The sequence below is a fragment of the Erythrolamprus reginae genome, chromosome 1 (genome assembly GCF_031021105.1).
Source record: "Erythrolamprus reginae isolate rEryReg1 chromosome 1, rEryReg1.hap1, whole genome shotgun sequence".
NCBI lineage: Eukaryota > Metazoa > Chordata > Lepidosauria > Squamata > Dipsadidae > Erythrolamprus > Erythrolamprus reginae.
In genome coordinates, this window is record NC_091950.1 from 20,348,887 (window position 1) to 20,375,290 (window position 26,404).

Sequence of the window (26,404 nt, forward strand, 5' to 3'; positions counted from 1 at the left end):
GTCTCCTGAAGCTGAACGCGGAAGTTAGCTCTTTTTCTTTCTCTCTTTTACCTTCCCTTCCTCTATTTCTTCTTTTTTTTCTCCTTCCCACCTTCTTCCCTCCCTCCCTCCCTTCACTCATTCCTCTCTTACTCTCCCCTTTCATAAGTTTCCTTGCTTCCTTTCTCTGTTCCTGTCCCTTCCCTCTTTCCTTCCTTCCTTCCCACCCTCCGTCCATTCATTTATCCCATTCCTCTCTTGATCGCTTAAAGCCGGTCCCTGGTGCAAAAAGGGTTGGGGACCTCTGTCCTACAGGATTGGGTGGCAGAGAAGTTGAACATATGTAAATTTAAAAGTTTAAGAAAGTTTACAAGTTAAGTGAAAGAAACTTCATTATTCATTTATATGTACATGTACATTTCTTCATTAAAAACTTGTCTTTCTGCATAATTTAGACTAACTTTGTGAGTTTTTTGAGGGCTGGAACCAATTAAAATTATTTACATTAATTCCTATGGGGAAAAGTCGTTCGAGATAAGAGCTGCTCGACTTAAGAGCCCAGGTCCGGAACGAATTAAACTCGTATCTCGAGGTACCACTGTATTTGTAAAATACCACACCATCTTTATTTTTTTTCCTTTGTTCCACACTGAATCATCTCAGCATGCAGCGCTAATCTCTTATCTTAAACTTTGGTATGCAAGGCAACATCAAAATCATTAACACATCCCACAAGTCATTCTAAGATTTATGGCTAGTCAGAGTTGGCCCAGAGTCATAAAAACTGCAATGAGAAGTACACAAGGCATGCTTACATTCAGAGCTGCTTGAAAGAAACTTCAATTTTTCTTAACGCAGATTGATTCCTCTGACACCTGGACATGACGAATTAATTACTTAATTAATTAACCCTTTCCTTTCCTTAATATTTCTTCCCTGACTCTTGCTCTCTTCGCCTCTGCAAGCGTCTGAAATAAGGATTTATCCATCTAGCATCTGCTTCTCCTACACTTGAATCTGATCCCATAGAAACGTCCTGTAGTTGGTCTCCTACTTCTTCTGCCTCTAAATCAGACCCTAGCACTAATTCATAACCACTTTCTGAATTAGAATCTGAAAAATCCCCAAACTGAACAGGAGTGTACACAACAGAGAGCAACTTCCCATATCAGGGAATATGCTGTCGTGACTTATTTTGCAACTTTCTTTCCATTTCAGATTATCATGAAGAATCACCTCGGACCAGTAAGTACACATTTACAGAGGTTTCATGAGCCATGGACTCCAAGTGTGGTGCACAATCAAAAATGTGAAATCGTGTCCCACATGTACCCGTTGCAGAATAAGTAAAGTAGTATGCCCAAGACCAGTGATGGCAAACCTTTTTTTCCTCGGGGGCCAAAACAGCATGTACGTGTGCTATCGCACATGTGTGAGTGCCTAACACCCATAATTCAATGCCTGGAGAGAGTGAAAAAGAGCTTCCTCCCCCCAGAGGTCCTCTGGAGGCTGGGAACAGCTTGTTTCCCAACTTCTGGTAGGCGCATAGGCTTGTGTTTCACCCTCCCCAGCCTCCAAAGGCTTCTCTGGGGGCGGGAGAGGTTTTTTTAATATTAGATTTGTTCCACTGCTATATTGTTTTTATTACTGTTGTGAGCCGCCCCGACTCTACGGAGAGGGGCGGCAATCAAATCAAATCAAATCAAATCAAATCAAATCAAATCAAATCAAATCAAATCAAATCAAATCAAATCAAATCAAATCAAATCAAAAATGCCCTCCCCCATCCCCCGGGAGGCTTTCTGGAAGCCAAAAACGCCCTCCCAGAGCCTCTGGGATAGCCAAAAATCAGCTGGCTGGCACACACATGAGCGTTGGAGCTGAGCTAGGGCAACGGCCCGTGTGCCAGCAGATATGGGGCAGCCATGCCATAGGTTCTCCATCACTGCCCTAGACCTAGGGGGTTTTGCCACAAGCCATGAGTGAAAAACACAGGGATGTAGAAGGTGAAATATTGAGATTTTCCAGACACCAAAAATTGTCAACTAGTGCACCAGGTCATTTCCCAAAATGGTGTGTTTATAAGAGATATTCTAAACAGAGAGTGGACACTGATTTCTGATATTCCAACTGTGATAATAACAAATAGGACTTTTTCTGCAACACTGAACAAGAATCTGGCTTGTGAATTTATTTTGCATCTTGGGAACTTACAGAAATAGACCATGCCCTTCTGTATTTGCATCCCTTTATGTTCTTGAAAATTTTTACCATAGTCCTGCTCAGACCTCCGTTCGACATTCTTAATCCATCAACTTTCTATTGCACAACTTGGTTTCCTGCCCCTGCTTGTCCTTCTCACCCTTTTCTGGACCAACAACAGATCACAAATAACAATTAATTTCATACTGTGAAAAGCGTATGCTTGTTCTTAAACATCTCTAGTGCACCTCTGACCCCCCCCTGTCTTCATGACAGGAAGTGCAAAATACAAAAGTGGTTGATTATTCCATTAGTTCTGGTTTCCCTATGTGAGATCCATTATTTGGCTGCATAGCTAGAGGTATAACAAGCAGGAAGAAGGAGATTGTGACCCCCTTATATAGAGTGCTGGTGAGTCCACATTTGGAATACTGTGTTCAGTTCTGGAGACCTCACCTATAAAAAGATATTGACAAAATTGAACGGGTCCAAAGACGGGCGACAAAAATGGTGGAAGGTCTTAAGCATAAAACGTATCAGGAAAGACTTCATGAACTCAATCTGTATAGTCTGGAGGACAGAAGGGAAAGGGGGGACATGATCAAAACATTTAAATATGTTAAGGGGTTAAATAAGGTCCAGGAGGGAAGTGTTTTTAATAGGAAAGTGAACACAAGAACAAGTGGACACAATCTGAAGGTAGTTGGGGGAAAGATCAAAAGCAACATGAGAAAATATTATTTTACTGAAAGAGTAGTAGATCCTTGGAACAAACTTCCAGCAGACGTGGTTGGTAAATCCACAGTAACTGAATTTAAACATGCCTGGGATAAACATATATCCATTGTAAGATAAAATACAGGAAATAGTATAAGGGCAGACTAGATGGACCATGAGGTCTTTTTCTGCCCTCAGACTTCGATGTTTCTATGTTTCTATTTCTCTTCCAGCTGTTTCTCCCACTTCCAAACCTTCCGAGGCAACTGAATTCTTTACTCTCAACTTCACTACAAATAATTTGGCCTATAGGTCACAGATGAATAATCCCACATCAAGGCTCTTCATCTCAACAGAAAGAGTCTTCAATAAAATGGTGAGGAGACGAATGTATGCTTATCTCTGTTGCTCTTCCACATAAGATTTTCATAAAATAGTCAGCAATAGTGTTTTACTACCAACAATAAATACATAGTTTTTCCTTTAAACCTAGCTGGGAAAGATACTGAAGGACAGCAAGATTGTTCCTGATCTGATCAACTGTAGTTTATCAACGTTAAGGTAAGTAATATGAGATGGACATTTTTTTTCGCGACACACAAATCCCTGTTCTGGGGTGGAAATGATTCTAAAACCGACTTCTCGCAACATCTAGTCATATTTGAGAGAGCCCATAGTTTGTTTCAGTCGCAGTCCATAATGTTGGCTTGTCTCGGTTAGCTATGCTATGAAACCTTCGACAACTCCGAGCAGAGAATTTTAACAGAGTGTGGATGTGTGATAAAGCCAAGACACAGACTTAGTTAAGTATTATTTACATATAAACAAAATATAAACAATCCAAAATATGCACGTAGCAAATATAGATAACAAGCACAAAGCTACAATATCATATAGATAAAGCACGCAGCTTATACAATACAGATAAAGCACAAAGCCTATACAAGCACAGAGCTTAGACACAAGTCCCCCGTCTCAGGCAAAAGTAAAGCAACAAGGAAGTGACTGGGCAGAATCATGAGCTTTTATAGCTTCAATGACGAAATAGCCTTGAACATTAACTCTTCAAGTAAATGTTAACTCTTTGAGTGCACATTAACCCTTTAAGTACAAGTTTGGTACAGTTTACAATATGCAGTTTATAATGGCAATCCCTAACACACATGTACCTTTATATATACATAACATATAACATTGATGTAGAAATCTGTAAAAGAATCCTTTGTGCATTTTTATCCCAAATCATTTTTTTTGCTTCAGTATTCAGTTCCTAGCATTGTCCTGGAGGCTCCCTGGTTAGCTTCCTCCATGGCTTCCCAAAATCAGATTTTTAGTGGAATTTAAATTGAAGAAGAACAGATTGACAATACTGACTGAAAATCTCCGAAAAGAAGATGATAGAACTGTGCCCCTGTAGTGTAGGGAGCCATTCAAGAATGAAATCAGCTGGGAAATACCCAGAGGGGATCCTGAATAGTTGAGCCAGGGAAACGAAAAATATGAGGTAGCATGCTGAGGAACAAACCACTATCAACAAATTATTTGTTAGTTAGTTAGTTAGTTACCGTAGTTAGTTAGTTAGTTAGTTAGTTAGTTAGTTAGTTAGTTAGTTAGTTAGTTAGTTATTATTATTATTATTATTATTATTATTATTATTATTATTATTATTATTATTATTTATTGGATTTGTATGCCGCCCCTCTCCGGAGACTCGGGGTGGCTAACAGCAACAATAAGACAGCGTACAATAATGATCCAATACTAAAAATGATTAAAAACCCATTAATATAAAAAACCAATCATACATACAGACACACCATGCATAAAATTGTAAAGGCCTAGGGGGAAAGGGATCTCAATTCCTCCATGCCTGGCGGCAGAGGTGGGTTTTAAGTAGCTTACGAAAGGCAAGGAGGGTGGGGGCAATTCTAATCTCTGGAGGGAGTTGGTTCCAGAGGGCCGGGGCCGCCACAGAGAAGGCTCTTCCCCTGGGTCCCGCCAAGCGGCATTGTTTAGTTGACGGGACCCGGAGAAGGCCCACTCTGTGGGATCTAACTGGTCGCTGGGATTCGTGCGGTCCCTGAGATAGTTAGTTAGTTAGTTAGTTAGTTAGTTAGTTAGTTAGTCAGTCAGTCAGTCAGTCAGTCAGTCAGTCAGTCAAGTACGTATTGATAGTATACAAAGCTATAACAATGTTTATATGTATGATACCAGTAAGAGAGAAACATTAGGACAGGGGACAGAAGGCACATTGGTGCACTTATGCACGCCCCTTACTGACTTCTTAGGAATCGTGCTAGGTCAACAGTGGACAGTCTAAGGGTAAAGTTTTGGGGGTTAGGTGATGATACTACAGACTCAGGTAGTGAGTTCCATGCATCAACTACTCGGTTGCTAAAGCCATATTTCCTGCAGTCGAGTTTGGAGCGGCTTACTTTAAGTTTGTATCTGTTGTGTGCTCATGTGTTGTTGCGGTTGAAGATGAAGTAGTCGTTGACAGGCAGGACAGTATAGCAAATAATTTTATGGGTTATGCTTAGGTCGTGTTTAAGGCGACGTAATTCTGAGCTTTCTAAACCTAGGATTGTAAGTCTAGTTGCGTAGGGTATTTTGTTGCGAGTGGAGGAGTGAGGGCTCTTCTAGTAAAGTATCTCTGGACATTTTCTAAAGTGTTTATGTCCAAAATGTGGTGTGGGTTCCAAACAGATGGGCTGTATTCAAGGAATGTTCAAGGTTGGAATAATTCAGAAGATCTGTATTAAGTCTGAACTGGAATACATCATTCTTTTTTTTACTTTTAGGCCTGCCAGGTAGATCCAAGTGCAACATTACCTATGTGAAATCATCCAAAGTCCTCTACAACTTCTCTAAATATATCTGAAGTTGTTTCTTTTCATTCTCAGATCCGTGAATCAGGGCAAGTACACCGGAGTAGACACTGTCTGCTGCTACCGTAAAAATGCTACTCCTCCCCTTTTTGATCGCGTGAACGTATATCACAAAATCATAAAGGAGACCAATGGTTTCACCAAGATGGAGAGATTCAATTTGGACCCAGACAGCCTTTTTGTAAATGGTAAGAAGCAGATATTGCTTTCATGACAAAACAGGGTATGAGGTTGCCCAGCACTCAATCGGTCCTGACCAATATTTATTTATTTATTTATTTTTATTTATTTTGTTCAATACACAATGAGGGTTTTTAGTGGGTATATATCTATATACACATAGTAAAATACATGATGAAGGTTATAGAGGAGATACTCATAGTAAAATATATCTAAGAAATAATAGAAAAGAAGGTATAGTAATAGAACATATCAATGAAAGAATAGAAGAAGAAATATAGGAATAGAAGAAAGGTATAGGAGATATAGGAGAGCAATAGGACAGGGGACGAAAGGCACTCTAGTGCACTTGTACTCGCCCCTTACAGACCTCTTAGGAATCTGGATAGGTCAACCGTAGATAATCTAAGGGTAAAGTGTTGGGGGTTTGGGGATGACACTATGGAGTCCGGTAATGAGTTCTACGCTTCGACAACTCGGTTACTGAAGTCATATTTTTTACAGTCAAGTTTGGAGCTGTGAATATTAAGTATAAATCTGTTGTGTGCTCTTGTGTTGTTGTGGTTGAAGCTGAAGTAGTCGCCGACAGGCAGGACGTTGCAGCATATGATCTTGTGGGCAATACTTAGATCTTGTTTAAGGGTTATATTTTAAACTGCAGTGATAGTTCCTGTCTGTGTCACTGTGGAGAGATGCTAGAGGGCTACAAGACTTCCATTAGCTCTACCAAATTCTGGGCACAAAAATTTAGATGCCCACAACATGACAGCTGTGTCTATTAACACCTCTGCTCTCTTGTTCTGGATGTCCAGATATACAGAGCAACCCTGTAGGACTCGACAAGATACCAGAATTTATGGTGTGGCAATTTAGGAACCAGTACAGAGAAATAACAAAGACATGTTTGTAGAAAACAATAGTAAACAGTTTTTTTACTCTTCAGTGCAGTCAAAATACAGTGGTACCTTTACGTACGAACTTAATTTGTTCCATGACCAGGTTCTTAAGTAGAAAAGTTTGTAAGAAGCAGCAATTTTTCCCATAGGAATCAATGTAAAAGCAAATAATGCATGCGATTGGGGAAACCACAGGAAGGTGGAGGCCCTGTTTCCTCCCAGGAGATTCCTAGAGAGGCCCCACAGAGGCTTCTCCCCATCTTTTCCGGTTCTGTTTCCTCCCAGGAGATTCCTAGAGAGGCCCCACAGAGGCTTCTCCCCACCTTTTCCGGCCCTGTTTCCTCTCAGGAGGTTTCTAGAGAGGCTCCACGGAGGCGTCTCCCTGCCTTTTCCGGCCCTGTTTCGTCCCAGGAGATTTCTAGAGAGGCCCCACAGAGGCTTTTCCCTGCCTTTCCCGGCCCTGTTTCCTCTCAGGAGATTCCTAGAGAGGCCCCATGGAGGCTTCTCCCTGCCTTTTCTGGTTACAGTTTCGGAGGCTCGGGTTTGTAAGTGGAAAATGGTTCTTGAGAAGAGGCAAAAAAATCTTGAACACCCGGTTCTTATCGAGAAAAGTTCGTAAGTAGAGGTGTTCTTAGGTAGAGGTACCACTGTATCTTCTGTTTTAGTCTTCTATTTACAGGAACAAACTATATGCAGTAAAGCTTACTTACATGTAGATACTAAACAATCCAGGTTTCTCTGTATCAACTCTACAGCTCTAAGTCACACTCAAAACTGCTCTAGCCAGCCAACTAACAGTATTACCACCAACAACAGCAACAGCTAACAGCTAACCCTCATTGTAAAGTTGCTTTGCATTTTATAATGCTCTGGACCAATCAGGTTGCAGTTTACGCCCTATGACTAAGCATTCATTACTGTTTAACATACTTCTTAAACCTTATATGGTAACATAATGGAATATCACTTAAGATTGAACTAATCCGTGACACTGGATTATTTTTCCCTGACGCTGTCCTGGGACCTTCCTACAAACTGTTCTGTCAGGCTCTCTGGTAGAATCCTCCCAAAAATTCCCAGGTACAAATTTCAGACACGCATACGTTTGAAAATTCAAAACAATGTTCTTTATAATGAAAATTCACTTAAACCAAGCCCTCTTTTGGTATAGCAAAGAGCACTGGTCTCCAAACAAACTGGTAATTTGTACAAGTCCCTTATCAGTTCTGTGGTACTTAGCTTGCAGCTGTGAGGCAATTCACAGTCCTTCTTCTTTCACAAAGTGAAACACACTTTGCTCTGGTTTAGTTTCAAAGCGGGGAAAAATCAGCACACAAAAGGTCAAAGTCAGTAAAGCAGTCACGAAACACAACAATCAGATAATCCTCCACAATGGCCAAACCCACAGGCTGCTATTTATAGCAGCCTCACTAATTACCACAGCCCCACCCAACCACAGGTGGCCTCATTTTCTTTGATAATAATCTCTCGGTTGTTGTTGCCTATGCATCGCTCTCCGCATGCGTGGCTGTATCATTAACTCTTGTTCTGAATCCAAGGAGGAGAGAGATAATTGATCTCCTTCTGAGCTGTCTGCCCCACTCTCCTCCTTACTGTCACTCATGTCTTCTTGGTCAGAGGAGCCTTCATCAGCAGATTCCACCGGGGGCAAAACAGGCCTGCAGCATGTGGATGTCTCCCCCAAATCCACAGTCCTTGGGGCAGGAGCTGGGCCAGAGCTAACCACAACACAAACAATCATTGGAGTAGGTGGACATTTTACAGTGGTCTCCTTAAACAAAAATTGCTGCTATTTGGGGAACTTTGATATAATTCATAATCCCACTGTTTGAGATTCATGGAATACGTGGAAGTGTATAGAAGAAATTTATTGTATCTTCTTTTTCTTATGGTGGGGAGTTTGAAAGCGACTTCCCATATCAGTGTCTTCTTGTGCCTTGTTTTGTGACTCTCTCTCCATTTTTTGTCAATCTTTCCATTTCAGATTATCATGAAGTATCACGTCAGACCAGTAAGTACACTTCACAGACATTTCTTCAGCCATGGAACCCAGCTGTGGTATCTAATGCAAAACGTCCAACCTTGTCCCACGTGTACCAATTGCAAAACAAGCAAAGCAGTATGCCCTATAGCAGGGGTCCCCAAACTTGGCATCTTTAAGACTTGTGGATTTCAAATCCCAGAATTCTCCAGCAATGGCTGGAGAATTCTGGGAGTTGAAGTCCACAAGTCTTAAAGTTGCCAAGTTTGAAGACCTCTGCCCTAGAAGGTTTTGCCAAGAACCATGGATGGAAAACACAGGGATGTAGAAGAAGGTGAAATGTTGAGAAAATTTTCCAGACCGCAAAAATTGTCAACTAGTGCAGCATGTCACTTCCCAGAGTTATGTATTTATTAGAGAACTTCAAACAGAAAGTGGACACTCATTTCTCATATTCCAACTGTGATTATGAAAAATGAGAATTTCCCCCAATGCACTTGGGGAAAAGGAACCCTCAATCTGAGTATTGCATTGGCAGTTCTGTGTTAGCAAAAACTTCAGAAGAGAAGGATTTAGGGGTAGTGATTTCTGACAGTCTCAAAATGGGTGAGCAGTGTGGTCAGGCGGTAGGAAAAGCAAGTAGGATGCTTGGCTGCATAGCTAGAGGTATAACAAGCAGGAAGAGGGAGATTGTGATCCCCTTATATAGAGTGCTGGTGAGACCACATTTGGAGTACTATGTTCAGTTCTGGAGACCTCACCTACAAAAAGATATTGACAAAATTGAACAGGTCCAAAGACGGGCTACAAGAATGGTGGAAGGTCTTAAGCATAAAACGTATCAAGAAAGACTTAATGAACTCAATCTGTATAGTCTGGAGGACAGAAGGGAAAGGGTGGACATGATCGAAACATTTAAATATGTTAAAGGGTTAAATAAGGTTTAGGAGGGAAGTGTTTTTAATAGGAAAGTGAACCCAAGAACAAGGGGGCACAATCTGAGGTTAGTTCGGGGAAAGATCAAAAGCAACATGAGAAAATATTATTTTACTGAAAGAGTAGTAGATCCTTGGAACAAACTTCCAGCATAGAAACATAGAAACATAGAAACATAGAAGACTGACGGCAGAAAAAGACCCCATGGTCCATCTAGTCTGCCCTTTTACTATTTCCTGTATTTTATCTTACAATGGATATATGTTTATCCCAGGCATGTTTAAATTCGGTTACTGTGGATTTACCAACCACATCTGCTGGAAGTTTGTTCCAAGGATCTACTACTCTTTCAGTAAAATAATACTTTCTCGTGTTGCCTTTGATCTTTCCCCCAACTAACTTCAGATTGTGTCCCCTTGTTCTTGTGTTCACTTTCCTGTTAAAAACACTTCCCTCCTGAACCCTATTTAACCCTTTAACATATTTAAATGTTTCGATCATGTCCCCCCTTTTCCTTCTGTCTTCCAGACTATACAGATTGAGTTCATTAAGTCTTTCCTGATACGTTTTATACTTCAGACCTTCCACCAGCAGACATGGTTGGTAAATCCACAGTAACTGAATCTAAACATGCCTGGGATAAACATATATCCATCCTAAGATAAAATACAGGAAATAGTATAAGGGCAGACTAGATGGACCATGAGGTCTTTTTCTGCCGTCAGTCTTCTATGTTTATATGTTTCTAACCCTGAACAAGAATCTGGCTTGTGAATTTATTAGGCATTTTGGGCATTTACAGAACAAGCCATGTCCTATTTTTTTAAAAAAAAGTTTTTGAAATATTCTACCATAATACCTGCTCAGGCCTCTATTTTCCAGGCTTATCCCATCAATTTTCTATTGCACATCTAGTTATAGTTTATTGTACATTCATAGAATCATAGAATCATAGAGTTGGAAGGGACCTCCAGGGTCATTGGGTCCAAGTCCCTGCTCAATGCAGGATTAATTAAACCATCCCAGAAAGATGACTGTCCAGTCTCTGTTTGAAGACCTCCAGTGAAGGCGAGCCCATCACCTCCTGTGGCAAACTGTTCCACTGGTTTATCACCCCCACTGTTAGAAAAATTTTTCTGATATCTAATCTAAATCTGATCCCTTGCAGTTTCATTCCATTGTTTCTAGTTCTTCTATGTGCTAATGAGAACAATGCTGATCTATCTTTCTTTCTTTCTTTCTTTCTTTCTTTCTTTCTTTCTTTCGTTAGTTAGTTAGTTAGTTAGTTACTTAGTTAGTTAGTTAGTTAGTCCAATACACAATTAGGGTTTTAGTGGGTATATATCTATATACACATAGTAAAATACATGATGAAGGTTATAGAGGAGATACTCATAGTAAAATATATTTAAGAAATAATAGAAAAGAAGGTATAGTAATAGAACATATCAATGAAAGAATAGAAGAAGAGATATAGGAATAGAAGAAAGGTATAGGAGATATAGGAGAGTAATAGGACAGGGGACGGAAGACACTCTAGTGCACTTGTACTCGCCCCTTACTAACCTCTTAGGAATCTGGATAGGTCAACCATAGATAATCTAAGGGTAAAGTGTTGGGGGTTTGGGGATGACACTATGGAGTCCGGTAATGAGTTCCACGCTTCGACAACTCTGTTACTGAAGTCGTATTTTTTACAGTCAAGTTTGGAGCGATTAATATTAAGTTTAAATCTGTTGTATGCTCTTGTGTTGTTGTGGTTGAAGCTGAAGTAGTCGACGACAGGCAGGACGTTGCAGCATATGATCTTGTGGGCAATACTTAGATCTTGTTTAAGGCGTCTTAGTTCTAAACTTTCTAGGCCCAGGATTGAAAGTCTAGTCTCGTAGGGTATTCTGTTTCGAGTGGAGGAGTGAAGGGCTCTTCTGGTGAAGTATCTTTGGACATTTTCAAGGGTGTTAATGTCTGAGATGTGATATGGGTTCCAAACAGATGAGCTGTATCTTAGTTACCTGCCCCTACTCGTCCTTCTTGCCCTTTTCTGGACCCAAAACAAATCACGAATAACAGTTAATTTCATATTGTGAAAAGTGTATGCTTTTTCTTAAACATCTGTAGTTCACCTGTGAACCTCCTGTGTTCATGACAGGAAGTGCAAAATGCAAAACAGGGGTTGATGAATAGATTATATACCATCAGTTCTGGTTTCCATATGTGAAATGCACTATTTTTCTTCCAGCTGTTTCTTCCAAACCTCCAGAGGCAACTGAATTCTTTACTCTCAACTTCACTACAAATAATTTGGCCTATAGGCCACAGATGAGTAATCCCAAATCAAGGCTCTTCATCTCAACAGAAAGAGTCTTCAATAAAATGGTGAGGAGACGAATGTATGCTTATCCCTGTTGCTCTTCCACATAAGATTTTCATAAAATAGTCAGCAATAGTGTTTTACTACCAGCAATAAATACATACGTTTTTCCTTTAAACCTAGCTGGGACAGATATTAAAGGCCAGCAAGATTGATCTGATCAACTGTAGTTTATCAACATTAAGGTATGTATGTCTGTGTGTATGTCTGGTTTAATAATGGGGTTTTAAAATGTTTTTTAAATTTATTAGATTCGTCATGAATTGTTTAATTGTATGCTGTGAGCCGGCCCGAGTCTACGGAGAGGGGCAGCATACAAATCTAATAGATAGGTAGATAGATAGATAGATAGATAGATAGATAGATAGATAGATAGATAGATAGATAGATAGATAGATAGAGATAGATAGATAGATAGATAGATAGATAGATAGATAGATAGATAGATAGATAGATAGATAGATAGATAGATAGATAAAGTAAGTAAGTAAGTAAGTAAGTAAGTAAGTAAGTAAGTAAGTAAGTAAATAATTTGAGATGGATATTTTTTCATGACACATAAATGTCTTGTTCTGGGGTGGAAATGATTCTAAAATGGACTTCTCGCAACATCTAGTCATATTTGAGAGAACCCTTATTTTTTTAGAGAACCCTTGTTTTAGTCCAAGTCTGTAACATATAATATTGATATATAAATCTCTAAAAGACTCCTTCGTGCATTTTCATCCCAAATAATTTTTTTTTGCTTCAATATTCAGTTCCTATCATTGTCCTGGAGGCTCCCTGGTTAGCTTCCTCCATGGCTTCCCAAAATCAGGTCTTTGGTGGAATTTAAATTGAAGACGAACAGATTAACAATATTGACTGAAAATTTCTAAAAAGAGGATGATTGGCCTGCATTGACTGCCGATCAGTTTCCGGTCACAATTCAAAGTGTTGGTTATGACCTTTAAAGCTCTACATGGCAGTGGACCAGAGTACCTTCGGAACCGCCTGCTACCGCACGAATCCCACCGACCAATAAGGTCCCACAGAGTTGGCCTTCTCTGGGTCCCGTCAACCAAACAATGTCGTTTGGCGGGCCCCAGGGGAAGAGCCTTCTCTGTGGCGGCTCCGGCCCTCTGGAATCAACTCCCCCCAGAGATTAGAACTGCCCCCACCCTTCTTGTCTTCCGTAAATTACTCAAGACCCATCTATACCGCCAGGCATGGGGGAGTTGAGATACCTTTTCCCCCAGTCTTTTATATATTTTTATATTTATGTTAGGTATGTATGTGCTGTTTGCTGTTTAATATGATAGGGTTTTATATGCTTCTTTTAATATTAGATTTGTTTTGCTATAATATTGTTTTATTACTGTTGTGAGCCGCCCCGAGTCTTCGGAGAGGGGCGGCATACAAATCTAACAAATTGAATTGAATTGAATTGAATGATAGAACTGTGCCCCTGTAATGTAGGGAGCCATTCAAGAATGAAATCAGCTAGGAAATACTGAGAGGGGATCCTCAAAAGTTAAATCAGGTAGAAGAAATTGTGAGGTGGAACCCACTCATTTTCAATAATTCAGCAGATCTGTGTTAAGTCTGATCTGGCAGACCTCACCTTTTACATTTCAGTCTTCCAGGTAGATGCAAGTGTGACCTTACCTCTGTGAAAGCAATACCACTTAGACTTATATACCACTTCACAGTGCTTTACAGCCCCCTCTAACCGGTTTACAGAGTCAGCCTATTGCCCCTAACAATTGAGTCATCATTTTACCCACCTAAGAAGGATGAAAGACTGAGTCAACCTTGAGCCTGGTGAGATTTGAACTGCCAAAGTGCAGTCAGCCGGCAGTCAGCAGAAGTAGCCTTCTAACCGCTGTCCTCTGTGAGTGACATAGGGGAAGGTTTGGTAGGGAAAGTTTGCCTATTTGCCGATGACTCTAAAGTGTGCAATAGGGTTGATGTTCCTGGAGGGGTCTGTGATATGGTAAATGATTTAGCTTTACTAGATAAATGGTCAAAGCAATGGAAACTGCAGTTTAATGTTTCCAAATGTAAAATAATGCACTTGGGGGAAAGGAATCCTCAATCTGAGTATTGCATTGGCAGTTCTGTGTTAGCAAAAACTTCAGAAGAGAAGGATTTAGGGGTAGTGATTTCTGACAGTCTCAAAATGGGTGAGCAGTGTGGTCGGGCAGTAGGAAAAGCAAGTAGGATGCTTGGCTGCATAGCTAGAGGTATAACAAGCAGGAAGAGGGAGATTGTGATCCCCATATATAGAGCGCTGGTGAGACCACATTTGGAATACTGTGTTCAGTTCTGGAGACCTCACCTACAAAAAGATATTGACAAAATTGAACGGGTCCAAAGATGGGCTACAAGAATGGTGGAAGGTCTTAAGCATAAAACATATCAGGAAAGACTTAATGAACTCAATCTGTATAGTCTGGAGGACAGAAGGAAAAGGGGGGACATGATCGAAACATTTAAATATGTTAAAGGGTTAAATAAGGTTCAGGAGGGAAGTGTTTTTAATAGGAAAGTGAACACAAGAACAAGGGGACACGATCTGAAGATAGTTGGGGGAAAGATCAAAAGCAACGTGAGAAAATATTATTTCACTGAAAGAGTAGTAGATCCTTGGAACAAACTTCCAGCAGACATGGTTGGTAAATCCACAGTAACTGAGTTTAAATATGCCTGGGATAAACATCTATCCAGTGTAAGATAAAATACAGGAAATAGTATAAGGGCAGACTAGATGGACCATGGGGTCTTTTTCTGCCGTCAGTCTTCTATGTTTCTATGTTTCTCTATAGCTTCTCTGAAGATATCTTAAGTTGTGTGTATTCATTCTCAGATCTGTGAATCAGGGCAAGCACACCGGAGTAGACAGTGTCTGCTGCTACAATAAAACCGCTACTACTCCCCCTTTTGATCGAGTGAACATCTACCATAAATTCAGAAATGAGACCAACGGTTTCACCAAGATGGCGAGGTACACCTTGGACCCAAACAGCTTTTTCATTAACGGTAAGAAGAAGATGGCTCTCATGATTAAAGAGGTTATGAGGTCAGCCTAGAATTGAATTAGATGTGACCAGTTTTGTGTAGTCTGTGACACTTTGCAGAGATGCTTAAGAGTTTCTTTAGGTCTACCAACTTCAGGGTAGAAAAAGTTAGATGATTTTCTAGACAGCAACAGTATTTGTTAACACTTCACGGTCATTGGCGCTTGGCGGGACCCAGGGGAAGAGCCTTCTCTGTGGCAGCCCCGGCCCTTTGGAACCAACTCCCCCCAGAGATTAGAATTGCTCCCACCCTCCTTGCCTTTCGGAAGCTGCTTAAAACCCACCTCTGCCACCAGGCATGGGGGAATTGAGATACTCTTTCCCCCTAGGCCTATGCATGGTATGTCTGTACATATGTTTGGTTTTATAATAAGGGTTTTTAACTGTTTTAGTATTGGATTATTATTATATGCTGTTTTATTGCTGTTGTTAGCCGCCCCAAGTTTGCAGAGAGCGGCGGCATACAAATCCAATAATTAAATAAATGAATGAATGAATGAATTAATTAATTAATTAATTAATTAATTAATTCATTCATTCATTCATTCATTCATTCATTTATTTAATTATTGGATTATTGGATTTGAAGTTTTGCACTCCAGACGTGGTCGGTTCTTCTGGATGAATTTTTTATGACTGTATCCCAGGACGTTCTACAAGCGATCATTGGACTAGGTCAGGAGCAGGCAAAGATGGCTCTTCTATGACCTGTGGACTTCAACTCCCAGAATTCCTGAGTTAGCATTATTGGCTCAGGAATTCTGGGCGTTAAAGTCCACAAGTCATATAAGAGCCAACTTTGCCTACCCTTGAACTAGGTAGACACTTTTATGAGTAGTTAGTTCACAGTGGACTACTTAAACTAAAGACTGCAGCTATTTGGGGGTCATTTGCCTTCAGGATAATTCACAACCTTACTGTCTGAAATCTGTTGACATGGAGTAGTTGGAAGTGTGCAGAAGGAATTTATCATACCTTATTTTTCCCATAATGGAGAGATTGAGACCGACTCCCTATATCAGTATGTCCTTGTGTCTTCTTTTTTGACTCTATTTCCATTTTTGCAACTCTCTTTCCATTTCAGATTACCATGAAGCCTCACCTCAGAACAGTAAGTACACCTTTACACAATTTAAAATGTCCAACCTTGCCACAAATATACTGATTGCAGAGTGTTGGTCATGACCTTTAAAGCCCTACATGGCATTGAACCAGATTACCTCCGGAACCGCCTGCTACCACACGAATCCCAGCGACCGATAAGGTCCCACAGAGTTGGCCTTCTCCGGGTCCCGTCGACTAAACAATGTTGTTTGGCAGGCCCCAGGGGAAGAGCCTTCTCTGTGGCGGCCCCGGCCCTCTGGAACCAACTCCCCCCCCGGAGATTAGAACTGCCCCCACCCTTCCTGTCTTTCGTAAACTACTCAAGACTCATTTATACCACCAGGCATGGGGGAGTTGAGATATTCCTTCCCCCTAGGCCATTACAAGTCATGCATGGTATGTCTGTGTGTATGTTTGGTTTTATAATAAGGGTTTTTAGTTGTTTTATTAATTGGATTGTTACAGGCTGCTTTTATCATTGTTGTTAGCCGCCCCGAGTCTGCGGAGAGGGGCGGCATACAAATCCAATAGATAGATAGATAGATAGATAGATAGATAGATAGATAGATAGATAGATAGATAGATAGATAGATAGATAGATAGATAGATAGATAGAAAGAAAGAAAGAAAGAAAGAAAGAAAGAAAGAAAGAAAGAAAGTATAGCCGTATGTCGTAGAGGCTTTTGCCACAATCGATGTGTGGATTTTCCAGACAGTAAAAGGTGTCAGCCAGCACGTCATGTCAATTCCCAAAGTTGTGTATTCAACAGAGATTTTCAAAAAGAGTGTGCATACTGATTTCTGATATTCCAACTTTAACTATGACTGTTAGGAATTGTTCTATAACATTGAGAAAGGATCTGCCTTGTGAATTTATTGTGCATTTGGGGAATTTACAGAACAGGTCATGCCCTTCTATACTGTGGCTCTTTACATTCTTGAATTTTTTTTACCACAGTCCTGCTCAGACCTCTATACGACAGGCTTAACCTATCAATTTTCTTTAAAAAAAACTTTATTAAATTTCTACATATAAAAACAGTCAAAACAAACAAAACATACAAAGGAAAAAAAAGAAAGAAATTAGGAAAAATAGACAGACAAATCAGCTTAGAGCATCTACCGCATGAATCCCAGCGGCCGATAAGGTCCCACAGAGTTGGCCTTCTCCGGGTCCCGTCGACCAAACAATGTCATTTGGCGGGCCCCAGGGGAAGAGCCTTCTCTGTGGCGGCCCCGGCCCTCTGGAACCAACTCCCCCCCAGAGATTAGAACGGCCCCCACCCTCCTTGTCTTTCGCAAATTACTTAAGACCCACCTTTGTCGCCAGACATGGGGGAGTTAAGTTATCCTTTCCCCCTAGGCTATTACAAGTTATGCATGGTATGTTTGTGTGTATGTTTGGTTTTTTATAATAAGGGTTTTTAGTTGTTTTATTAAATTGGATTGTTCATGTTGTTTTACCACTGTTGTTAGCCGCCCCGAGTCTGCGGAGAGGGGCGGCATACAAATCCAATTAATAATAGTAATAATAATAATAATAATAATAATAATAATAATAATAATAATAATAAAACATTCAGTTTCAATAATAAAGACATAGTTTGTCAACCATATTGTTGACTATCTCTATCGAGCGACTTGATATTAGGTATTTATGTCTAGAATGTGGAATTGTGTGTTTATTTTCTTTAGTTTTGTATACTATATTTGTATTCATTTTGGGTATTTCTGAGAAAGGCATGACTTCGTTTTTAGGGGTTTTGTGTTCCATCGATTTATGGTGCAGTGTTTCTATACTTTCATTATGTTTGGGTAAGAAAGGAAGAAGTGTAGTATCAATTTTCTGTTGCGCAACTTAGTTTCCTGCCCCTGCCTTTTTCTGGATCCACAACAGATCAAGTCTAACAATTAACTTCAAACTGAATAGCATAGGTTTGTTCTTAAACTTTTGTAATCAACCACTGAACCCTATGTTCCCGATGGGAACTGCGACATACAAAACAGGGGTTGGTGGATAGATTGTATATGCCATCAGTTCTGGTTTCCCTATGTGAGATCCATTATTTCTCTTCCAGCTGTTTCTCCCACTTCCAAACCTCCAGTGGCAACTGAATTCTTTACTCTCAACTTCACTACAAATAATTTGATGTATAGGCCACAGATGAGTAATCCCAAATCAAGGCTCTTCATCTCAACAGAAAGAGTCTTCAACAAAATGGTGAGGAGAAGAATGTATGCACATCCCTGTTGCTCTTCCGCATGTGTTTTTCATAAAATAGTCAGCAATAGTGTTTTACTACCAACAATAAATACATACGTTTTTCCTTTAAACCTAGCTGGAAAAGATATTGAAGGACAGCAAGATTGGTCCTGTTTTGATCAACTGCAGATTATCAAAGTTAAGGTAAGTAATATGAGATGGATATTTTTTTTTCTGTCGTACCTAAATGCCCTGATATAGAAATGGCTTATCGCTACATTTAGTCATATTTGAGCAAAACCGTGGTTTGTTTCAATTTCAGTCTGTAACGTATAACATTGATATGCAAATATTTCCACATTGTCGGCCCAAACCATTTCTTTGCTTCAAAATTCAGTTCCTAGCACTTAGCTAGAGGCATTACGGTTAGCTTCCTCCACTTCTTTCAAAAATCAGCTTTGAAGTGGTTAAAAGGAAGCACCAGGTTAAATGTACCGGGTTTCCCCAAAAATATGACCAACACCAAAAATAAGCACTAAATTGATTTTTACATGTGCGCCCAATAGAATAGAATAGAATAGAATAGAATAGAATAGAATTCTTTATTGGCCAAATGTGATTGGACACCCAATGAATTTGTCTTTGGTGCATATGCTCTCAGTGTACATAAAAAATGCACTGCTCAAAAAAATAAAGAGAACACTTAAACAACACAATATAACTCCAAGTAAATCAAACTTCTGTGAAATCAAACTGTCCACTTAGGAAGCAACACTGACTGACAATCAATTTCACCTGCTGTTGTGCACGTTCAACTTTGCACAGAACAAAGTATTCAATGAGAATATTTCATTCATTAAGAGCCGGGGTGGCGCAGCAGGTAGAGAGGCCACTGCAGGCCACTGAAGCTGACTGTAGATCTGTAGGTCAGCAGTTCAGATCTCATCACCGGCTCAAGGTTGACTCAGCCTTCCATCCTTCCGAGGTGGGTAAAATGAGAACCCATATTGTGGGGGCAATAGGCTGGCTCTGTTAAAAAAATGCTATTGCTAACATGTTGTAAGCCGCCCTGAGTCTAAGATCTCTACGGTCAAGAGATGGGCTCCAGATTGAGGCACATGGTGCCTCCTCAGCTTCATTTCAGCCATCACAGGCCTTCCAGATAGCCGTCTGCAGCCAATAACAGAGCTAAACTGAGGCCAGGACAACTCAAGTGAGTGATGGCAAGCGGCTACAGAAGTGGGCCTGCAGCAGGCTCCGCCTGGATGGGGCTGTCATTGGCCTGCCCTTAGACACAGTTAGACCCCCTGAAAATAAGACCTGGTGAGTTTTTTGGTGGCAAAAAAATATAAGACCAAGTCTTCTGCCTCATATATCCCAGCGGCCGGTTATGTCCCACAGAGTTGGCCTTCTCCAGGTCCCGTCAACCAGGCCATGCCGTCAGGCGGGGCTTAGGGGAAGAGCCTTCTCTGTGGCAGCCCCGACCCTCTGGGATCAACTCCCACCCCTCCAGAGATTTGTACCGCCACCACCCTCCCAGCCTTCCAAAAGGCACTGAAAATGTTATCTCTGCCCACAGGCTTGGGGTCACTGAAAGCCTTCTCCGGGTCCCGTCAACTAAACAATGTCGTTTGGCGGGACCCAGGGGAAGAGCTTTCTCTGTGGCGGCCCCAGCCCCCTGGAACCAACTCCCTCCAGAGATTAGAACTGCCCCCACCCTCCTTGCCTTTCCTAAGCTACTTAAAACCCACCTCTGCCGTCAGGCATGGGGGAATTGAGATCCTCTTTCCCCCTAGGCCTTTACAATTCTATGCATGGTATGTATGTATGTTTGGTTTTTATATTAATGGATTTTTAATCATTTCTAATATCAGATTACTATTGTACACTGTTTTATTGTCGCTGTTAGCCGCCCCAAGTCTCCGGAGAGGGGCAGCATACAAATCCAATCAATCAATCAATCAATAAACAAAGAAACAAACACACACACATACATACATACATACATTGACTTTTTGGCCTGCCAGGTAGATCCAAAGTGCAAGCTTACCTCTGTGACGTTTTCTACAGCTTCTCTGAATACAGTAATACCTCATGATACGAACTTAATTGGTGCAAGGAGGAGGTTCGTAAGACGAAAGGTTCGTAAAATGAAACATTGTTTCCCATAGGAAACAATGTAAAGTCAATTAATCCGTGCAACCAAACCCCCCCCCCCCGCAAAAAAACGGCTTTCGGCGACTGCTAGGAAGCCGCGCAGCTGTTTTAAAAGGTGACAGCCGGCCTGGGGGGCTTGCCAGCACCCCCCCGAACCCGGGTTCGGTGGTTGCTGGCAAGCCCCCCAGGCCGGCTGCGACCTTTTAAAACAGCCGCGCCGCTTCCCAGCTGTCTCCAGAAGCCGAACGCTAAAGCCGAACTTCCGTGTTCGGCTTCGGGAGACAGCTGGGAAGCGGCGCGGCTGTTTTAAAAGGTCGCAGCCGGCCTGGGGGGCTTGCCAGCACCCCCCCAAAACCGGGTTCGGGGTTCGGGGGGGTGCTGGCAAGCCCCCCAGGCCGGCTGCGACCTTTTAAAACACCCGCGCCGCTTCCAAGCTGTCTCCTGAAGCCGAACTTCCGCGTTCGGCTTCGGGAGACAGCTGGGAAGCGGCGCGGCTGTTTTAAAAAGTCGCAGCCGGCCTGGGGGGCTTCCCAGCAACCTCCCGAACCGAACCCGGGGTTCAGCAAAATTTTGCCTCTTCTTACGAACTTTGTTCGAGTTACGAACCGGGGTTCGGGAGGCTTCTGGGAAGCCCCGCCGCCCGGCTGTCACCTTTTAAAACACCCGCGCCGCTTCCAAGCTGTCTCCTGAAGCCGAACTTCCGCGTTCGGCTTCGGGAGACAGCTGGGAAGCGGCGCGGCTGTTTTAAAAAGTCGCAGCCGGCCTGGGGGGCTTCCCAGCAACCTCCCGAACCGAACCCGGGGTTCAGCAAAATTTTGCCTCTTCTTACGAACTTTGTTCGAGTTACGAACCGGGGTTCGGGAGGCTTCTGGGAAGCCCCGCCGCCCGGCTGTCACCTTTTAAAACAGCCGCGCGGCTTCCCAGCAGTCTCCGAACGCCGGTTCGTAACTCGAAAAAAGTTCGTAAGAAGAGGCAAAATTTTTCTGAACCCCGGGTTCGTATCACGAGTTGTGCGTAAGACGAGGGGTTCGTATCTTGAGGTACCACTGTATATCTCATTGTGTATTGGACAAAATAAATGAATGAATGAATGAATGAATGAATGAATGAATGAATGAATGAATAAATATCTCAAGAATGTGTCTTTTTATTCTCAGATCTGTGAATCAGGGCAAGAACACCGGAGTAGACATTGTCTGCTGCTACAATAAAACCTCTACTACTCCCCCTTTTGATCGAGTGAACATATATCATAAATTCAGAAATGAGACCAATGGTTTCACCAAGATGGGGAGGTACAACTTGGACCCAAAGAGTGTTTTTGTTAATGGTAAGAAGAAGATGGATTTCATTATTATTTATTCAACTTCTATGATGCCCAATCCTGAAGGACTCAGACCTCATGACTAAAAAGGTTATCAGGTTGGCCGGAACTGAATCAGTTCTGGCCAGTTTAATATACAGTAGTTCTGACCAATTTAAAGTTTGGCTGGAACGGAATCAGTACTGACCAATTTTATATCTGTATAGTCTGGAGGACAGAAGGGGAAGGGGGGACATGATCGAAATATTTAAATATGTTAAAGGGTTAAATAAGGTTCAGGAGAGAAGTGTTTTCAATAGGAAAGTGAACACAAGAACAAGGGGACACAATCTGAGATTAGTTGAGAAAATATTATTTTACTGAAAGAGTAGTAGATGCTTGGAACAAACTTCCAGCAGACGTGGTTGGTAAATCCACAGTAACTGAATTTAAACATGCCTGGGATAAACACATATCCATCCTAAGATAAAATACAGGAAATAGTATAAGAGCAGAGGAGATGGACCATGAGGTCTTTTTCTGCCGTCAGTCTTCTATATTTCTATGTAACTTAAGTGATAGTTTATCTCTGTAACATCTTGGAGAGATACTAGAGGGCTGCAAGACTTTCTTCAGGTATACAATTCCACATTCAGGCTACTAAAATCTAGATGACCACTACGTGGAAGCAGTGTTTACTGTCATTTGCAGCTTTGCAGCCCAGATCTACTACCTTCAGTCTTCTGAATGCCTTTTCTGGGATGCTGTTTTAGGACTTTCTTACAAGCAACCACTAGGTGGAAAACTTTACATAGAGTTAGTTCACAATGGCCCACTAAAACTATAAAGGCTGCTACTATATGATGGCTTTCCGGACTATTTGAAAACTGCTATTTGGGGATCTTTGGGATAATTGGAAACCCTGCTGAGATTTGTTGACATGGAATAATCGGAAGTGTGCAAGAGGAATTTATTGTATCTTATTTTTCTCATGATGGTGGGCGTGAGAAAGACCCCATTTTAGTTGGTTCTTCTTGTGCCTTATTTTGTGACTCTCTTTCCATTTTTACAATTCTCTTTCCATTTCAGATTATCATGAAGCTTCACCTAAGACCAGTAAGTATAAATTACAGAGGTTTCATGAGTCATGGACTCCAACTGTGTTACACAATCTAAAATGTCCAACTGTCTCCTAAATACAGTGATACCTCGTCTTACGAACTTAATTGGTTATGGGATGAGGTTTGTAAGGTGAAATGTTTGTAAGACGAAACAATGTTTCCCATAGGAATCAATGGAAAGCGATTAATGCATGCAAGCCCAAAACTCACCCCTTTTGCCAGCCAAAGCGCCCGTTTTTGCGCTGCTGGGATTTCCCTGAGGCTCCCCTCCATGGGAAACCCCACCTCTGGACTTCTGTGTTTTTGTGATACTGCAGGGGAATCCCAGCAGGGGAATCCCAGCAGCGCAAAAATGGGTGCTTCGCTGGCAATGGAAGTCCAGAGGCGGGGTTTCCCAGCGAGGGGAGCCTCAGCGAAATTGTAGCATTGCAAAAACACAGAAGTCCTCGAAACCCCACCTCCGGACTTCCATATTTTTGTGATGCTGCGATTTTGCTGAGGCTCCCCTCGCTGAGAACCCCCACCTCTGGACTTCCGTTGCCAGGGAAGCACCCATTTTTGCACTGCTGGGATTCCCGTGCAGCATCACAAAAACACGGAAGTCAGGAGGTGGTGTTTCCCATGGAGGGGAGCCTCAGGGGAATCCCAGCAGCGCAAAAACGGGCGCTTTGCTGGCAACAGAAGTCTGGAGGCGGGGCATCCCGGTGGCGGCAGCTTGGGTTTGTAATGTGAAAATAGTTTGGAAGAAGAGGCAAAAAAAATCTTAAACCCCGGGTTTGTATCTCGAAAAGTTTGTATGACGAGGGGTTTGTAAGACAAGGTATCACTGTACAGTGATCCCTCGATTAGTGCGGGGTTTACGTTCCAAGACCTCCCGCACTAATCGATTTTCCGCGGTATAGTGGTGCGGAAGAAAAAACACCATCTGCGCATGCGCACCCTTTTTTTCATGGCCGCGCATGCGCAGATGGTGGAGCCGGGGAGCGACGAAAGTGCGGAGGCTGGCAATGGTTGTTTTTAATGTCGGCCACCCACCCAGTGCCTCCAGCCTCCTCGCCGCTACCACCGGCTTTCTTGGGGCACGAGTCCTCTTGCAGCAGCGCTGGCGGCAACAGCTTCTCGGCGTTTAGAATGCCCGCCTCCTTCCCTCCTTTCTTCCCTCCCTCCTTCCTTCCCTCCTTCCTTCCCTCCTTCCTTCCCTCCCTCCTTCCCTCCCTCCCTCCTTCCCTCCCTCCTTCCCTCCCTCCCTCCTTCCCTCCCTCCTTCCCTATGAAAAAAACGCAGACTAATTTTAAATGTATTATTTTTTGAAAAACCGTGGTATAGCATTTCACACTAATCGAGACCGCACTAATCGAGGGATCACTGTATACTGATTGCAAATAACGCAGTATGCTCTAGTGCAGTGATGGCGAACCTATGGCATGGGTGCCAGAGGTGGCACGCGGAGCCATATCTGCTGGCATGCAAGTGGTTGCCCTAGCTCAGCTCCAACGTGCATGTGTGTGCAGGTCATTTGATTTTTGCCTTGCACGGAGGCAAAACACAGAGGAAGGTGTTTTTGGCTTCCAGAGAGCCTCCAGGGGGATGGGGGAGGGCATTTTTACCCTCCCCCAGCTCCAGAGAAGCCTTTGGAGCCTGGGGAGGGCGAAACACAAGCCTACTGGGCTCCCAGAAGTTGGGAACCTCTGGGGGGCCAGAGAAGCTGTTTTTGACCTCCTCAGGCATTTTTTTAATTTATTATTTTATTTTTAATTATTTAATTATTTTGTCCAATACACATTGTAAGTTACAGAGAATATACATGTAATAAAATATATCAAAGAAAGAATAGAGGAGAAGATATAACAATAAAATAAGTCAGTGAGGAATAGTGGGAGAGATATAGGAGTGGAAGAAAAGATAAATGAGATAAGGAGAGATAAGGAGAGACTCAGCATTGAATTATGGGTAGGGTGTGATAGTGCATGTGCGATAGTGCGCGCCCATGCTCTTTCGGCACCCGAGGGAAAAATCGCTGCTCTACAGGTTTTTTCCTGCAGATGATGTGGAGAACCCCAGGAATAGGTTCAATATTAGAAAATTTTCCAGATAATAAAAGGTTTCTACCATTATACCATGTCACTTCCCAATGTGGTGTGTTCTGTGGAGATCGTCATATAAATACTAGATACTGATTTCTGATATTCCAACTTTGGTTATGACCATTAGAAACTGTTCTGTAACACTGAACAAGAAACTGCCTTGCGAATTCTCTCCTGAACAAGGAGAGAAGCCACTTAGAACTAAGGAGAAATATCCTGACAGTTAGAACAATTAATCAGTGGAACAGCTTGCCTCCATAAGTTGTGAATGCTCCAACACTGGAAGTTTTTAAGATGTTGGATAACCATTAGTGTTGGGCGAACCCAACGAAGCTCGGGTTCGGCACCCGAATTTTTCTAAAAGTTCGGGTTTGGCACCCGAACTCGAACCCGAATCATTGCCAAAGTTTTAAGTTCGGCGCTTGGGAAAGCGCCAGAAAGCACCGCCAGCCAGTTATCTCCTTCTGGAAAAGTCGGGGCGCTTCCTGGCGCTCTCCCGAACCCGAACTTTTGCTGAACTTCTGGGCTCGACATTTGGGAGACTGTTGAGAAGCACTCCGGCTGTTTCTGAAGGTGACAGCTGGGCGGCGGCGCGTCCCAGAACAGCCGGGGAGATGTCGGCCAGTCAGGAGGTGCAAAAGGAGGTGAGGAATCCCACCAGGAGATTCCAGGGGTGGAGCATTGACGTCATTGAGATGTCCTTCCTGGAGTCCCCGTTTCAGTCGACCAGGAAGGACATCTCAGTGATGTCAAAGCTCCGCCCTTGGAATATCCTCGTGGGATTCCCCACCTCCTTTTGCGCCTCCCGACTGGCCGACATCTCCCCGGCTGTTCTGGGACGCGCCGCCGCCCAGCTGTCACCTTCAGAAACAGCTGGGGCGCTTCTCGGCGGTCTTGCGAACGCCGAACCCAGAAGTTCAGCAAACATTCAGGTTCGGGAGAGCGCCGGGAAGCGCTCCGGCTGTTTCTGAAAGTGACAGCTGGGCGGCGGCGCTTCCTGGCGCTCTCCCGAACCCGAACCCAAACCCGAACTTTTGCAAAAATTCGGGTTCGGGTTCGGTATATCGAACCGTGCAAAGTTCGGTACGAATCCAAACTTTGCAGGTTCAGTTCGCCCAACACTAATAACCATCTGTCTGAAGTAGTGTAGGGTCTCCTGTCTAGGCAGGGGGTTGGACTAGAAGATCTCCAAGGTCCCTTCC

At 42.5% G+C, this 26,404-nt stretch overlaps 1 protein-coding gene across 9 annotated transcripts in view; it reads left to right on the plus strand.

The window, feature by feature from the left end:
- LOC139164426 (pneumococcal serine-rich repeat protein-like) overlaps positions 1-26,404 on the plus strand; it is a 141,107-nt gene that overhangs the window by 80,130 nt on the left and 34,573 nt on the right. For 8 of the 9 annotated variants that reach the window (XR_011558620.1, XR_011558621.1, XM_070746533.1 and 5 more), the window contains 13 exons: positions 1,198-1,224; positions 3,132-3,274; positions 3,392-3,459; positions 5,802-5,974; positions 8,868-8,894; positions 12,040-12,176; positions 12,295-12,356; positions 15,020-15,192; positions 16,315-16,341; positions 18,413-18,555; positions 18,674-18,741; positions 21,852-22,024; positions 23,087-23,113. Coding sequence is in view for 7 of the 9 variants with exons in the window: in XM_070746533.1 (XP_070602634.1) it covers positions 1,198-1,224; positions 3,132-3,274; positions 3,392-3,459; positions 5,802-5,974; positions 8,868-8,894; positions 12,040-12,176; positions 12,295-12,356; positions 15,020-15,192; positions 16,315-16,341; positions 18,413-18,555; positions 18,674-18,741; positions 21,852-22,024; positions 23,087-23,113 (1,248 nt within the window). In the remaining 2 variants the exon portion in view is untranslated. The remainder of the gene's footprint in view (positions 1-1,197; positions 1,225-3,131; positions 3,275-3,391; positions 3,460-5,801; positions 5,975-8,867; positions 8,895-12,039; positions 12,177-12,294; positions 12,357-15,019; positions 15,193-16,314; positions 16,342-18,412; positions 18,556-18,673; positions 18,742-21,851; positions 22,025-23,086; positions 23,114-26,404) is intronic. The other variant, XM_070746551.1, reaches the window with a different exon arrangement.